General features: G+C 38.4%; 1 protein-coding gene across 2 annotated transcripts in view; it reads right to left on the bottom strand.

Annotated features, from left to right (window-relative positions):
- The window catches only part of itih3a.2 (inter-alpha-trypsin inhibitor heavy chain 3a, tandem duplicate 2), a 38,088-nt gene extending 27,868 nt beyond the window's left edge, over window positions 1–10,220 (bottom strand). For both annotated transcript variants that reach the window (XM_060910452.1, XM_060910453.1), the window contains exon 1: window positions 10,080–10,220. In XM_060910452.1, the coding sequence (XP_060766435.1) occupies window positions 10,080–10,214 (135 nt within the window). In that variant the 5' untranslated portion in view covers window positions 10,215–10,220. The remainder of the gene's footprint in view (window positions 1–10,079) is intronic.
- Window positions 10,221–17,154: the final 6,934 nt, after the last annotated feature.

Below are 17,154 nucleotides of genomic sequence, written 5' to 3'. Positions count from 1 at the left end.
AAAGAAAAATGCGGACATTGCCAGAATGGCCCGTTTACTCAGAAAACAGAAGAAAATACAATCAACATGGACTTCAAACTGCAAAATATACATCAAGTTAAATGGAACACCAGAACAAGCCAAAGTACTAGTCATCCGGGAGCTGGAGGAGCTGAGCAAATATTAACGAAACGTACAACAACAAGGGAAACTTAAACTACAGCCATGACAACTCCTGATAATAAACACACATTAGGACTAGAAAACTTTGTATATACAGAACATAAAATACAGGACATAGAACATGATATTGATCTGGATAACAATTTACTCAATGATATAGAAAACAGCTGCAGTTATTACACAGATGAGCACTACAACACAACTTTCCAATCAAAGCATAACATATCAATCATCCACTTCAATAGCAGAAGCTTATATGCCAACTTCCACAATATTAAAGAATATTTGAAACAGTTTAAGAACCCATTCAACATCATAGCAATTTCAGAGACATGGATCAGCACTGACAGAGATGTGGACTTTGAGATGGAGGGTTATGATCTAAATCATATAAGCAGAGTGAAAAAGAGAGGAGGAGGTGTGGCAATATATGTGGACAAAGGACTGAAGTATAAGGTGGTGGAGAGTATGACAGCAGCTGTTGATAATCTGGTGGAATGTATCACAGTGGAAATTTGTATGGGAAAAGTAAAAAATATAATTGTGAGCTGTTTGTACAGAACTCCAGCATCAAGTATCGATATATTTGAAAACTGGATGGAAAACATGTTTTCTAACTCAGTGCAGAAGACTGTGTTTATCTGTGGGGATTATAATATTGATCTGTTAAATCCAAAAAAGCATAAAATGACAGAAGATTTCATAAATACAATGTACAGTATGGGTTTATACCCAAAAATCACCAAACCTAGTAGAATTACTTCTCATTGTGTCACATTAATAGATAATATATTTACAAACAGTATGGAAAATAATACAGAAAGTGGGCTTTTATATAATGACATCAGTGACCATTTGCCTGTATTTATTGTCTATCACTGTAATTACTGGAAACCTAAGGATATGAATCAGCTGAAATACAAACGGATAAGAACCGAAGAAAACATAAGGATACTTAAGAGTGAATTACTGAAACAGAACTGGAAAGTAGTATATGAGGAAGAAGATATTGACAAAGCATACAGTGGATTCCTAAATATCTTTAAAACACTATATGATAAAACCTGTCCTGTAAGGAAATACAATGATGGACAAAAACAAGCAAATGGTCCATGGATCACCAAAGGATTAAAAAATGCCTGTAAAAAAAAAAGAACACGCTATATAGACAATTCATAAAAAAAAGAACTTTGCAGGCAGAAATTAAATATAAAAAATACAAGAATAAATTAACCAGCATTATGAGGACATGTAAGAAGGAATATTATAATAAATTATTAGATAGTAATAAAAATAATATGAAGGGGCTATGGAATGTACTGAATAGTATTATTAGGAATAGAGCTAAAAACAAAAACACAAGCTACCCTGATCATTATATTGAAAATGACAGATCAATAAATAATATGGAGGAAGTGGTAAATGGTTTTAATAGATTCTTTGTAAATGTGGGATCAGATTTGGCAGAAAAGATTCAGGATAAAGACACACCTGGAGGGGTGGAGGCTGCTCGATGGGAGAGAAATCCTAAATCTATATTCCTTGGTGCAGTTGGCATAAAAGAGGTCATAGACATTGTAAGGAGAAGTGAAAGTAAAACCTCCACTGACTGGAATGATATTGATATGAGTTTAATAAAAAAAATTATTGAAGAAATTGCAGAACCATTTACTCACATATGTAATATGTCTTTTCAATCTGGTAAATTTCCAAACAACATGAAAATAGCTAAAGTTATACCTTTATATAAATGTGGAGATAGACACCATTACACAAATTACAGGCCAGTTTCTTTACTCTCTCAGTTCTCCAAGATCCTCGAAAAACTGTTCACAGCAAAACTAGACAACTTCATTGAAAAATATAAACTTTTAGCTGACAGTCAATACGGAGTCCGGAAAGACAGATCAACAACCCTGGCATTAATGGAACTTATCGAGAAAATCACAAATGGTATAGACAATAAAATACATGTTATGGGAATTTTCATAGATCTAAAGAAAGCATTTGATACAATAAATCACGACATTCTATTAAAAAAATTAGAGACGTATGGTATCAGAGGGGTTGGTTTGGACTGGGTGAGGAGCTACTTAAGTAACAGGCAACAATTTGTAAAAATTGGAGATCACACATCTGAGTATTTGCCCATAGCATGTGGAGTACCACAAGGGTCTGTCTTAGGTCCTAAACTGTTTATATTGTACATTAATGATTTATGTAATGTATCAAGTATAATGAAATGCATATTATTTGCTGATGATACAAACATCTTTTGCGCCGGGGACAATGCACAGCAGCTTATGGAAACAATCACAACCGAAATGAATAAATTAAAAAGGTGGTTTAACGTAAACAAATTGTCATTGAATTTGAGTAAAACAAAGATTATGTTATTTGGAAAATATAAGTCGAACCCTCAAGTTGAATTGAAAATTGACAACATAACCATAGAAAGAGTGTATGAAATAAAATTTCTGGGTGTGATTGTTGATCATAAAGTCTGCTGGAAACCGCATATTAATCATGTTAAAGCAAAAATAGCAAAGATTACTGCAATTTTGGGGAAATCAAGACACATTCTGGACTATAAATCACTACATACTCTGTATAATGCACTCATACTTCCATTTCTGAGCTACTGTGTGGAGATATGGGGTAATACCTACAAATCTAACCTGCAGCCGTTATGTACATTACAAAAAAGAGCAATAAGAATTGTCAATAATACGGGATATCTTGAGCATACAAACGCATTATTCGTAAAAGCACACACTCTGAAATTCACTGATCTGGTTAAACACAAGACTGCACAAATTATGTATAAAGCAAGACATAACCTTCTTCCGGGTGAGGTACAAAATACTTTTATGGAAAGGCAGGGTGGGTATAACCTGAGAGGGGAAATGAATTTTAAGAGAGTAAATGTTAGAACAACTATGAAAAGTATGTGCATAACAGTCTGTGGGGTGAAATTGTGGAATGGTCTGGAAAATGAACTCAAAAATAGCACCAACATAAAACTGTTTAAAAAATTATATAAAAACATGTTAATAAAAATATATGAGGATGAGGACAGGCAGACTATATAGGTGATGATGAAATTGAGAGTAAGTCTGTGACTGGTCTTCTTGTATTTAGTGTATAGTTATAGGTATGTGTATATGTATGTACTGTATATATGTATTGTATGTGTGTCTATATGCATAACATAAGTATCTGTATATATGATTTGATTTGGTCGATATTATACCATGTCGGTATGTTTTGGTATGTTGGTATGTTTTCTTTTTTGTTTATTGCTTTTGTTTTCTTTTGTATATATAGTTTATTATGGTGGAAAGTGACATTTGATTAGCGGTGGTATAGAGAGTTAGGATTGGATAAGTTATCACTTCTTCCTAATCCTTTCTGAACATTGTTATGTTATTGCCTTGTGGCTATGCTATTCTGTTTGTTTGTTTATGATGATGTTTTGATTATTGTATTTTTTATTTAAATTTTTATTTTTATATCTTTCTTCTTTATTGTTCAGAATAAAGTAATCAATAAAAAAAAAGTGAATATTATACAAATTTTATTATACAAAAGTGAAATAATTCTAGATTTGGTTTCAGTTTTCAATCGTAATTAAGAATCTGAGAGACCATTTTCACAAAAGGGATTGAACACTGAATCATGCCGTTTACTCTTTCTCATACTGTATCTAAACAGCGTGCCACAGGAAGTATGATATTATGAGCAGGATGACTCATACATCAAATTTCCCCTGGATAACTGTATTAGAAGAGTGATCAAAATGAAAAGTCGATTAATATTTTAAAAATAACAGATACTTAAATACATTATAAATGATTATAGTGTCCTTTTTCTTGCTCGCTGATAATAATAATAATAATAATAATAATAATAATAATAATAATAATAATAACATTATGTCAGGATTAACACACAACAGACCATACCGCCATACGAAAATAATTCACACAGGTGGAGTGTGATCAGGCAAAGTGCACAGTTACTGTATACAGATCAGAGATGGGACCAAGTCACACATGTGCAAGTCTCAAGTAAGTCTCAAGTCTTAACCTTCAAGTCCCAAGTAAGTCCCAAGTCTTTTTTGTCTTGGGCAAGTCAAGTCAAGTCACAGGCTATGTCAAGTCAAGTCAAGTCCTATAATAAGTCAAGTCAAGTCCAAGTCAAGTCACCTTAGGCGTATTGGCGTAATTTTAGCAGCAGAATATGAATTTAATACATTGAAAAGGCAATACATAAGTAAATGTCAGTAAACATCCCTGGCACATTCATTAATTTTTATATTTTATTTATTTCTGATCAGTGATGGGAATAACAGCAGCCGCTACTAACACCTTTACTTGATCCAGTAACAGGCCATCTAATTAATTATTAGGAATGCACCGAAATGAAATTTTGGGGCCGAAGTCGAACACCGTGTCTAATGCCGTACACACTATGTTTAATGTAATTGTACACCCTGAAGTTTAAGAACAGCAAAGGAAGATGAAAAATTCAGGGAGCTGTCTGTCTCATTTTTCACAATAAAATAAAACCAATATATAAATAAATACATATAAGTAGTAAATGCAAAAATTAATGAAAAAAACACCCCATTATGGTAGCCTACTCATGCAGAGAATTGGCATTCTGTTATGTGCGTAGTTAAAAGAGGGTAGGACGACACCTTGGGTTAACAGGGGCATGAGCTCCTCCAATCTCTAATCACATCAGATGAGATGATTATTATTAATAAGATACACGTGGAGAAACCTGAAGTGACTTCGATGTATGTTTGCACCAGTAAAAAAAAAACCCCAAAGGATAGAGAAATGTGTCAGACATAATTTAGGTCTCAAAAAGAAGACCTGTTCGCCCGTGCAAAAGTGACATCATCTTACCCTATATGACAAGCTACAGAGGTGTGTGCAAAAGCGCTCTCTCGCTCTCTCCCTCTCCGAGGCTGCCTCAGCCTGTGCGGAGCGGGGACATATAGAACGACTTTGGCGCGGGAATCTTGGTTCCTGCTATAATAGATTGTTACGAAAATAAATGTTAAATGAAATATGCATCCCGGCGGCACGGTGGTGTAGTGGTTAGCGCTGTCGCCTCACAGCAAGAAGGTCCTGGGTTCGAGCCCGGGGCCGGCGAGGGCCTTTCTGTGTGGAGTTTGCATGTTCTCCCCGTGTCCGCGTGGGTTTCCTCCGGGTGCTCCGGTTTCCCCCACAGTCCAAAGACATGCAGGTTAGGTTAACTGGTGACTCTAAATTGAGCGTAGGTGTAAATGTGAGTGTGAATGGTTGTCTGTGTCTATGTGTCAGCCCTGTGATGACCTGGCGACTTGTCCAGGGTGTACCCCGCCTTTCGCCCGTAGTCAGCTGGGATAGGCTCCAGCTTGCCTGCGACCCTGTAGAAGGATAAAGCGGCTAGAGATAATGAGATGAGAATATGCATCCCACGCATTCCTTTCCACAGGAACTTTGCTCACAACGTTTCGGTCGTGGCTAACGCACTGTCCTCCTTACCACAAGTGCAACGTTTCGGGAACAATACGGAAAGGACAGTGTGCGGGATTCATCTTTCCTTGAACAATTACCCAGAGACTTTTTAAATTACCTCACTGGGAAATATCCAATGCACCTGTTCAGTTACAGAGTTGTGCTCTCTAAATTGTAGTCATTCAAACCATTGTTTTGGCGGCCTGGTAGCCTGATATACTAAATGTAAATTCATGGTTTGGATGACTGCACAATTTATTTTCGTAACACTGTGTTACAGCGGGAACCGAGACTCCCGCGCACAGTCAGCCTATTTTGCAGAGTTTAGTATTGCTGCTAGCCTGTATTCAAACAGCGAGTGGCATGCCCCTTACGAAAATTAACCATGGTTTTACTATGAAAACTAACCATGGTTTTACCATGGTTTATAGTTATTCATGGTTTTCATGTTTTTTTGGGTAACCATGAAAACCATGGTGCATTTTACCTCAATGTTCACTTAAATTTTTAGGTTCTAAGTAAATGTTAATGTATCTGGGCTGTTAATCGAGATCCTTCTCTACAGCATTGACTGTTGGACGAAAGCATGGTAATACTACAGTTAGTGCATCCTTTTAAAATCATACTATCCCTTTTAAAACTAATTTCGTAGTTACTATGACCTATTACACATACAACTATGATGCTACCACAGCTACTGCAATACTATGGATAAACCACAGTAATGCTATGGTTGGTTCATAGGACTTAGAATCACCATGAAATACCATAGTAGAACCATGGTTACTACCATGGATGAACCATAGTAATACTATGGTTGGTTCATAGGACTTAGAATCACCATGAAATACCATAGTAAACCCATGGTTACTACCATGGATGAGTAATACGATGGTTGGTTCATAGTACTTAGAATAACCATGAGATACCATGGTAGAATCATGGTTACTACATAAAAACCATGGTAAAACCATAGTAAACCATGGTAAATTTTCGTAAGGGGCCGGTGAATCCAAATCGTGGCGCTTTTTTCAATAGTGCATGATAGGCAGTGGGACGGAGTTTTCTTTTCTTTTTTGATCAGGTAGTGTGACGAAAAAAATGTGCAGGTTGCTGCAGTGCTATTTCAAACGGCTATGATAAACTCCCCTGCCTCTATGCCCTATGGACAGTCTGGCTAATGTACACGAACACACACGAATTTGTACTGCTCATGAACGTGTACATGTTCACAAGCTGACCATTAGCTTAACCCTGAAACAGAACAACAGGGTAGGAAGCTGCTTATGTTATTCAGCATCACGACTGCAAAGTGCACAATCAACTTACTACTACTGATATACAATATCATTAAACTTGACGTAACTACATTGCTTACCAGCATTCACATAAGAATTTCACAATAATAAACTGAATCCCTAGCTACATCTGCAACGGCTAAAATCCTCCTACCGCTCACTCTTGTGGCTAACATTGGCTAAGGAGGAGTTTAGCTGCTATCACCAAATAACAACACATTAATAAACTTACTGGGCAGAATGGATCTTCAAATGCCGGACGAAATTGGAGGTCGTGGTCTGGCTGTCAGAAATTGTCACGTTGCAAATCTTGCACTGCGCCGTTTGTCGTTTACCTTCTAGGCAGTAGCCCTTGAAGCCGAAAGTGATTACTCTTGGGATGGCTGACATGATGATATGATGTGAAATCTATGAACACATTGTGGCATGGGGCGTGCCGGTATATAGCCCACGCAGAGAGCGTGCCTGATGGACAGGGCGGTGACAACGCAACGGCAGTGCAATCAAAATTACTGAAGTATGTGCATATTACATTTTATTTTCACAATAAAAACACGATGGAAATAACACTCAAGTCACTCAAGTCATCGTGTGTCAAGTCAAGTCAAGTCCTGAGTCTTAAACTTCCAAGTCCGAGTCAAGTCTCAAGTATTTTCATGTTTTGTCAAGTCAAGTCACAAGTCATGAAAACAGTGACTCGAGTCGACTCAAGTCCAAGTCCCCAAGTCTCAAGTCCCCACCTCTGATACAGATAACACAAAAGAATGAACAACAGGACCAGTTTAGTTATTTTTGGTTTGTATGAAAGGGACATGAGTCCTGAGGGGTCTGTTATGTGTACTGAATCAGTTCTTGACAATTCCCCTTCATTTTATTTTGTTTTTAAATCACATGATAGTCATGTAGATTGCGATGAATTATTATCAATGTTCTGGCTGTTCATAGTTTTAAGTCTCATTTTCTGGTCACTTGAAATGAAAGGATTTCATGGAAGCCATGGCCTAATGGTTAGAGAAGCAGCTCTTGGGACCAAAAGGTTGCCAGTTTGATTCCCTGGACCAGCAGGAATGGCTGAAGTGCCATTCCCTAACTGCTCCCCAGGCTGCTATGGGTATGTTGTACGTCGCTCTGGATAAGAATGTCTGCTAAATGCCTGTAATGTAATTAATTGAACTCTAAAAATATAAAACAAGTCTAAATATCAAAACCAGGAAGTGCTGTAATGATTTATGATGCATCTTATTTCTAAACGTGAATGAGTAACAGAAAAAAAGCTGGATGTCTTGAACATGTGCATATGAATATGATGGTACATATAATTATTTCCACAGTTGTTCTTAAAATGAAATCTGTTTTATATTTTTTAAAGTGTGTTGCTGATTAAGTTTGCCACACCCTTGGCATCTTCTCAAACATCTCAGAGAAAAACTACATTTTCATTCACAAATACATTTATACATCTGTATTAACATCACCATTTTCATTTGTTGTAGAAGCTAATTTCAGTTATAAATGTCATTTTTATACAGTATATATAGTACCAGTCAAAGGTTTGTACACCTCTATTCTACTCATTCATAGGGTTTTCTGTATTTTGTATGTTCTACGTTGTAGAACAACACTGAAGACATCAAAACTATGAAATGACTTCTGGAACATATATAGAATGATGTGGGAAAGAAAAAAAATCTTAAAAACAAAAATAATTTTAGATTCTTCAAAGTATCCAGCGTTTACCTTGATGACGCTTTGCACGCTATCGGCATCGTCTTAACCAGCTTCATGTGGTAGTCACCTGGAATACTTTTCAATTAATAGGTGTGCCTCGTCAAAAGTTAGTCAGTGGACGAATTTCTTGCTTTCTTAATGCATTTAAGATCAAACAGTAAATAATAAAAAATAAAAATACAGTAAATAGCCTTATTCGACAACTAGTAATCCATATTGTCATGAACTGCTCAATTAAGTAAAGAGAAACGACATCCATCATTACTTGAAGACATGAAGTGACTTTTAATAAATAAAAATAAAGAAAAAAACAGAAGGTTTGGACAGAAGGTGTGTCCAAACTTTTGACTGGACCTGTATTTGTACCTCAGCATCCTCCAAGAGTAAATAATAAATATACCCTATAATAAATAACCCTATTCCATCCACAACTGTAGTAATCCATATTATGTCAAGAACTGAACAATTAAAGCTAGACTCTCTTTCCGATTTTTCAAGTTCAGGTCATAAAAAGAATTTTCCCCGACACCCAATTATTTTTGTTTAGTGGACTGAAAGCTACAGAATTCGAATCACAGACTTCCAATTTCATTAGGTCTTTTTTAAACAGAACAATTCATGAATTTAGGTCCATGTGGCCCGAAATTCTCCGCTATTTTTTCCTGCTTCACCATGACCCAATACAAGATACTATGTCATGCATCACATGGTGGGCTTTCCCTGTTCACGCAAGGCATTGTGGGATACAAATTTGAAACAGGAGAGAACAATGGAGGACGTGAGTGTGCGAATGAAACGTGAAAGACCAACTACAGTAACAGAAAGCGAGAAGAAAAGACGTTATGTTATATACGAAGGAAAGGAAACGCAGGACCAAACTAATACATATCGGCGCTCAGCGAGCACCTCGGTGTGATCAGCTGTTCGTTTAGTGACAGAATGATGGAACTGTCAGTGCACAGTCAAAGGTAAACCTGCGCATGCACACACACACACACACACACACACACACACACGGACTTCCTCTGTCTGCTTGACTGCGCGAAACGAGTGATTTCATGTGCATTATTTGCTCAGGAATCCCCTCAAATTAAATTACTTCCCAGCCGCAGAATGGCCTGATGTTTTGTGAGATATTACAGAAATAAACATATATCACAATGAGTAAATTTCAGAGTGAACTAAATTTCACTGATTTTATGAAATCGAAAGGCCATCTAGCTTTAAGTAAAGAGAAGCGACATCCATCATTATTTTAAGACGTTAGATGTGGTTAAAAACTTTTGACTGGTATTGTACACACACACACACACACACACACACACACACAGAACATTCCACTATTTCGTAAACCCACTACCTTCAAATGAGATCTTACCTCTTCCTCTGTCTGATCATCATCACGATGATGAGGAGGCCTCGTACCTGGCATGTACGCCCAGCCCTGCTGTTGTGCTGTAACACGCAGACAGACACACACACATCCCAGCAACCCGATCCAAACTGTAGACATGATGATTCCTGAGCTCTGAGCTTGGTCCTGGCTGCAGGAGCTTTTAAATGAGTGTGTTTGTGTGTGAGTGAAAGAGGGAGTGTGAGAGAGTGTGATGAATAAGGCAGTGTTTCATGTGCAGGAGTTTTGCCAGTGGAACCACTGGACTAATATCTCTATATCTGAAGTATTCACTTGACTTCGTAAAGCAGTCATTCCTGTAAGCCTTCTTGATTCCTTTTTCAAATGAACAACATTAAGCTCAGGGCCGAATGTCGTCAGTGTTCATAAAGCAATATTGTATTTGACCAAGCAAACATTTTTTATGGTTTAAAAAAAGTTATTTTTATTTGTATAGTGACATTTCATCTCATCTCATTATCTCTAGCCACTTTATCCTGTTCTACAGGGTCGCAGGCGAGCTGGAGCCTATCCCAGCTGACTACGGGCGAAAGGCGGGGTACACCCTGGACAAGTCGCCAGGTCATCACAGGGCTGACACATAGACACAGACAACCATTCACACTCACATTCACACCTACGGTCAATTTAGAGTCACCAGTTAACCTAACCTGCATGTCTTTGGACTGTGGGGGAAACCGGAGCACCCGGAGGAAACCCACACGGACACGGGGAGAACATGCAAACTCCGCACAGAAAGGCCCTCGCCGGCCATGGGGCTCGAACCCAGGACCTTCTTGCTGTGAGGCGACAGCGCTAACCACTACACCACCGTGCCGCCCCTGTATAGTGACATGTTTTTTTAAATCTTCTTCATAAAGCTGGAGCGTGGATTGCTTTCTAATCAGAAAACAACATCGTCTTGTAGTTTTGATACTTTTTTCCAAGTAGCATTTGTATATAAAATTTTGAGTGGGCGTCACTCTGTGTAATCACCTGACATCAATGCCACTGATAGACTACATGCACCTATTGCACAGTCTGGCACAGAAAGAAATCAGCCCCAGCATTGCAACTCGATTCTTCATACCGTTTTTCTAATGACCACAGATGGTGCTGTTGTGCTCCAAAATAATCAGACTCATAACGTGGTTAACAGCTAATAGCCCCCAAGCATAACTACATCATCACTTGTTTACGGCAGTGCACTGTGGGGGATTGCCGGGATCGGTAGTTGAGTAATATGACGGATGTTAGATTAATTTTACATGAGAGCGATACGTATGTGACCCAGATGGTGATGCATTAATAAATGCCAGTGAGGTACACGGAACATTATACACATCCGAAAGAGAACCCTTGGTGGTTTGGGAGTTTTATCGGTCCGACAGGCTTGATTGGCTGCCAAGTGCTTTGGCACATTGAAAGACAAAGGCCAAAGAATGCTTCTGTGTTTTACAGGCTTTGGAATATCGCTAGTTTCAGACAATGAACAGTGTCAATTGTTATTATCTTCTATAACCAAAGGCCGTTCCGCAGACCATGGAAATATTGCTGAGTCACAGTTTAAGTACGTCTTTTTCCCACCAGAGAAATGTAAGCTACAAACACTTGTCCATTTAGATTCAGTTCGATGGTTTACGTTGCGGATTAAACTTATCCATTTCTTTCTTCTCTTCTTCTCGACTGGCAGCTGCTAAAAAAGCTCAAATTAGGTGTTCTCTTTGTTGTGGAGACACAGTAAGGCACACAGCAATTCACTTTAGGTGGCATGGTTAAAACTGCTTAGACAGAACAATGCAGTGTTTAACAAAGGCGAAAGTAAACAATACGGCAGAGCTGACCCCGGGTATCACCCATAATGCATTGCGGTAAACAAGCAATGAGGTACTTATGGGTTAGGGTCATTATCTGATGTTGATACTGATAACGAAACACTGATGTCTTTTTATCTTTGAATGATGAAGGGCTGATCCCTGTTCGTTTATTTATACCAGCCGTAGATGTATAGTACTTTGGAAAAATCTTCGGCACATGCAAAGAAATGCTCAAGAGCAAAGGTGCCTTCAAAATACATGCCTCTCATGTGCAGGGCTTTCTCTTGATTCTCTGAATTGTTTGATGATATGATGAATTGCTGATGGTGAAATGGAGAAATGTTGTTCTTAAACTGCTGGAATATTTGCTCATGCAGTTTTTTCATAAAGTAGTCAACCTCGTCCCATACTTGCTTGTAAATGACTGAGCGTTTCCAATTACCCTTTTACATGTAGAATGTTCCAAACAGGTGGTTGGTTGGTTATTTATTTATCCATACATTTTCCGTAACCACTTATCCTGTGCAGGGTCACAGGCAAGCTGGAGCCTATCCCAGCTGACTATGGTCGAGAGGTGGGGTACATCCTGGACAAGTCGCCAGATCATCACAGGGCTGACACACAACCATTCACACTCACATTCACACCTACGGTCAATTTAGAGCCACCAATTAGCCTAACCTGCATGTCTTTGGGGGAAACCAGAGCAAACCCACACAGACATGGGGAGAACATGCAAACTCCACACAGAAAGGCCCCCTTCAGCCACTGGGCTTGAACCCAGAACCTTCTTGCTGTGAGGCAACAGTACTAACCACTACACCACCGTGACACCATTTCTTTCTTTCTTTTTTTCTTTCTTTCTTTCCCGTTCCACAACTTCCCCAGTCTCTTATTGCCCCGTCCCAACTTTTTTGGAACATGTTGCAGGTGTTAAATTCATAATGAGTGTATATTTATAGATAGATAGATAGATAGATAGATAGATAGATAGATAGATAGATAGATAGATAAAATTTTGCAGTTTGAACATTAAATGTCTTGCCTTTGTATTATACTGTATATTGAATACAGGTCAAGTCAAGGCAAGTTTATTTATTAAAAAAATAATAAAATAAAGGATTTTGCTGAAAAGGATTTGCAAATCATTGCATTCTATTTTACATTTTACCCAGCGTCTCTTTTGGAATCACCATAAAGAGCAGTGAAAAGTACTAAATGAACTGAAATCAATATTTGGTATGAAACGACCCTTTGCTTTAAAAAAAAAATAGTAGTCTCTGGTACAATATGTGCAGTTTTATGCGGAAATGAGCTGTAGGTTTTACTGAGCATCTTACAGAACCAACCACAGTTCTTCTGGACACGCTGACTGTCACAATCGCTTCTTCATTTTGCACCAAAATCCAGAACTTCATTATGTTTTTGTCTGAAAAGTGCATTCTTACATAATTGGCTGCTTTCTTTCCTGACATACAAACATTTTTCCGTTCAATTCAATTATGTCTGACAAAATTAATGTTTAGAAATCTAAAATGGTTTTGTACTGACTCGATAGTGTAGAAGTTATAAAAGAAAAATCTGTCACAAAGTTTCTACTAAAAACAATATTATGTCAAAGACTTTTGCACAATACTGTACATTATCATCTGAATCATGTCTACTATTCTATCCACATTCACTGGATATGAGCAATCGTGTGCTCTAATTGGCTACTCTACTACTAGGATATCAGCTCATATACCGTGAGTAGAGAAAAACAAAATGGCGGAGCATGTTGCTGAACCAACTGAGGATGAAATAAAAACTCTATTCGAAAACAAAACCCTAAAAAATACAAAAAAATTAAAGCAACAAAATATGGAATAAAAATAATTAATGGTAAGAACGTACATTTTTATTATCGCGTTTTTCACAAATTGATCCTGTCATTTCACCGGTCTGTTTACAGTCTAAATGGAAATGATTTTGTCGGACATTTTGTATAAAGATTTTATTTACTGAATTTGCAAAAAAAAAACCCTCCGTTTCTTAAAATCCAGTGAATGTGGATAGCTCATGTACGACTCGATTTTGTGGACTAGCTGTTAAATATACAATTGCAAGCATGAGGCCACGCCTTCAACTGCAATCTGATACCACCATCAACATGGTCGTTCCTACTGTTTTAATCACTGTGATGTTCTTCTGTCCGTTTTTATAGAATTGTCATATTGTCCTGTCGCGTATAAATCCACATTTCATGTGGAACAAATTGATTTTAAGTTCCTGATGTCTGCTGATTTAATCCAGACAGCTTGAGGTGTTTTGATATCAGATGCCATAATCTTTGAAAGTTTGACACCTCAGAGAGACCAATAAAGATACGTCAGTCTTGGGCATCAAGTTCCTGTTTCCTGCTTTAAGTACAGAGGCTGCTTTATGTTCAGGTAGTCACTGAGTCATGAGGATGTGTACACACCCTGAACAAAATTAGCCTTTTTTTGGTGTGTGTGTGTGTGTGTGTGGTTGCTCGAACAACTTCAACAGGTCTGTTTATTGATTAAAAAAAAAAAAAAGTTGTAATTCCTGGCAATTTAACTCTGCATCCAGCTTCCAAGAAAGAGAGGGCGGAAATCAATGGGTCTGCCTGTGTTGGTTGCGCAACTATAGCATTCTGGCTTGATCTCAGCCTGGCTGGTGTGTGTATGTGTGTGCGTGCGTGTGTGTGTGTGTTTGCACACTCCTCCCTCTTTAACAGGACTGAAGTCACCTATGAAGTCATTTTCAGAAGAAAAATATTGCATGGCATAAATGGGGCAAATCTCACAAATATCCAAATTCTTCAACCTGACACCGAGCCACCCTTTCCACTTTAGTTCTGAATACGTCGAAGGGATTTATTTCTCTATGTCCATGGAATATTCTGGCAAACCCAGAAATAAGCAAATAAAGCTTCAACCTCCATTTCATCCCCAGTTATTTTTCTATTTCTGCTCTTTTCCTCTCACTGTCTCTCTTACTCCACTGACAAATTGTATCCTTGCGCAAAACAAATATACAGTAGATCACAGTCCAACAACTTGAGCAATATTTTTATCAAGCGTTCTTTATATTTTGTAGTAAACTTGCTGAGTTTGTACTGTCAAACAGAAAAGTGTTATTAGAAACAAATACAAAGAAAAAAATGAGTCTGGATGCCTATAATACATTTTATGAAAAAGGGGTTTTCAAGGGTTCTTTGGATAGTTAAGAGGACTTAGGATCCTAAAAAGATTTTACATGTACCGTAGCCCTGTCTGAAATACCACGAGTTGGCCTAGTGGTTAGCGTGTTCGCCTCTCTATTGAGAGATCACGAGTTCTACTCACAGTTGGGTCATACCAAAGACCATCATAAAAATGGTATCGCCGACCATCTGCCAACGCATGCTGCAATACAGATGTGAGTAGGGAAGTCAAACTCTCACGGTTACCAGAGGGCTAGCCCCCCCACTGTAACCTTAGTTGTATAGGTGAGAGGCTGAGGGTTATTGAAATGGAGATCGGTGCCACACCCATGCACCTCAAGGAGTTGGGTAGTACTGGGACAGGAGACTGCCTGGGAAGACCAGATCCTGGCGCGAGAGGGACTTTGACCTGTCTGAAATAATAATAATAATAATGGTGGTGTAGTGTAGTGTAGTGGTTAGCACTGTTGCCTCACAGCAAGAAGGTTCTGGGTTCCCCCACAGTCCAAATACATGTAGGTTAGGCTAATTGGTAGCTCTAAATTGATCATACCGCAAGTTGGCCTAGTGGTTAGCGTGTCTGCCTCTCAATCGGGAGATCGTGAATTCTACTCATGGTCGGGCCATACCAAAAACCATCATAAAAATGGTACCTACTTCCGTCTGGCAAGGCATGCTGCAATACAGATGCAAGTGGGGAGTCAAACTCTCAGAGAACTAGCCCCCTACTGTAACCCTAGCTATGTAATAGGTGAGAGGCTGAGGGCGACGGAAACGGAGATTGGCGCCGCCCTATGCGTCACATGGCATGGGAAGGACTTTGAATTGACTGTAGGTGTGAATGTGAGTGTGAATGGTTGTTTGTCTCTATGTGTCAACCCTGCAATGATCTGGTGACTTATCCAGGGTGTACCCTGCCTCTCACCCATAGTCAGCTGGGATAGGCTCCAGCTTGCCTGCGACCCTGCGCAGGATAAGCGGTTACGGATAATGGATGGATGTAATAATAATAATAAACTGCCTTTTTCAAACAAAATAGTTCTTAGGAGTCCAAATCTTAAAAAGGAAAAAAAAAGCCTCAAGGGATTCTCAAAAATGAAAAATCAAAGCCATCATAAGAATTTAACTTTTTTGATTTGTGTTATTTAATCTGACAAAAACTGCTGACTGTATTCCAACTGTTGTTCTACACAACTAACTAACTAACTAACTAACTAACTAACTAACTAACTAACTAACTAATCCATCAAGAGTAAGCGGCCCCCAAAGCACTACCAATGAGCAGGAATCATTTGGATGGTGGTCAACACTACACTGACATGGTAGCATGTATGGTGCTGGTACAAATGTGTTGCTTGATATTTTGAAAACTTCAGTATCACTGCTGGGGAGAGAAACAGTCCACCAAGCAAGAATCTCCATCTGAGAGGAGTGCTGTGATCAGAAATTGACTCTGATGAAAGGCAGACGGCAATTATCCATTATGATCAAAATGTGCAGGTTGTTTATTAGTACCTAGAATGAAGACTAAACCGGGTGCAGAGCTTTTTCCCTCTAAAAACTTATAGAATAGTCTTCGATTGTGAAATAGCTTATGAAGTGCTGCTATAATCATGAAGGCTGTTGTGTTCATGCCAGTCTTTAGTCTTTATCGGTACACCTGCAAGACTTTGAATTAATCACATGAACACAGGTTTACTTTTTTTGTGGTGGTGGTGGGGGAATACTTTATTTATTACTTAATACTGTATTTTTGTTTGGGTGCCATGGTAACAGACCAGGCAATTATGCAGAATAAAATGACTCATTTTCCATTTGCTCTGTTTCTGTCCCAGCCTCTCGGGTTCAGTGTGTGTAGTGTCATTTGAATTAACTTATGTATATTGGTCTACATTAGTGCTATTTCAGGAAGTGTGGGAAAGTCGAATGTTTAAAGTCACTCAGTCATTCTTTCATCCACACTTAGTGTGATGTCTGTGTGTGTGTGTGTGTGTGTGTGTGTGTGTGTGTGTGTGTGTGTGAGAATGAGATCCTG

Source organism: Neoarius graeffei, chromosome 26 (genome assembly GCF_027579695.1).
Source record: "Neoarius graeffei isolate fNeoGra1 chromosome 26, fNeoGra1.pri, whole genome shotgun sequence".
NCBI lineage: Eukaryota > Metazoa > Chordata > Actinopteri > Siluriformes > Ariidae > Neoarius > Neoarius graeffei.
Note: the sequence above shows the minus strand (reverse complement) of the source record. Positions and strands in the feature narration are given on the sequence as shown.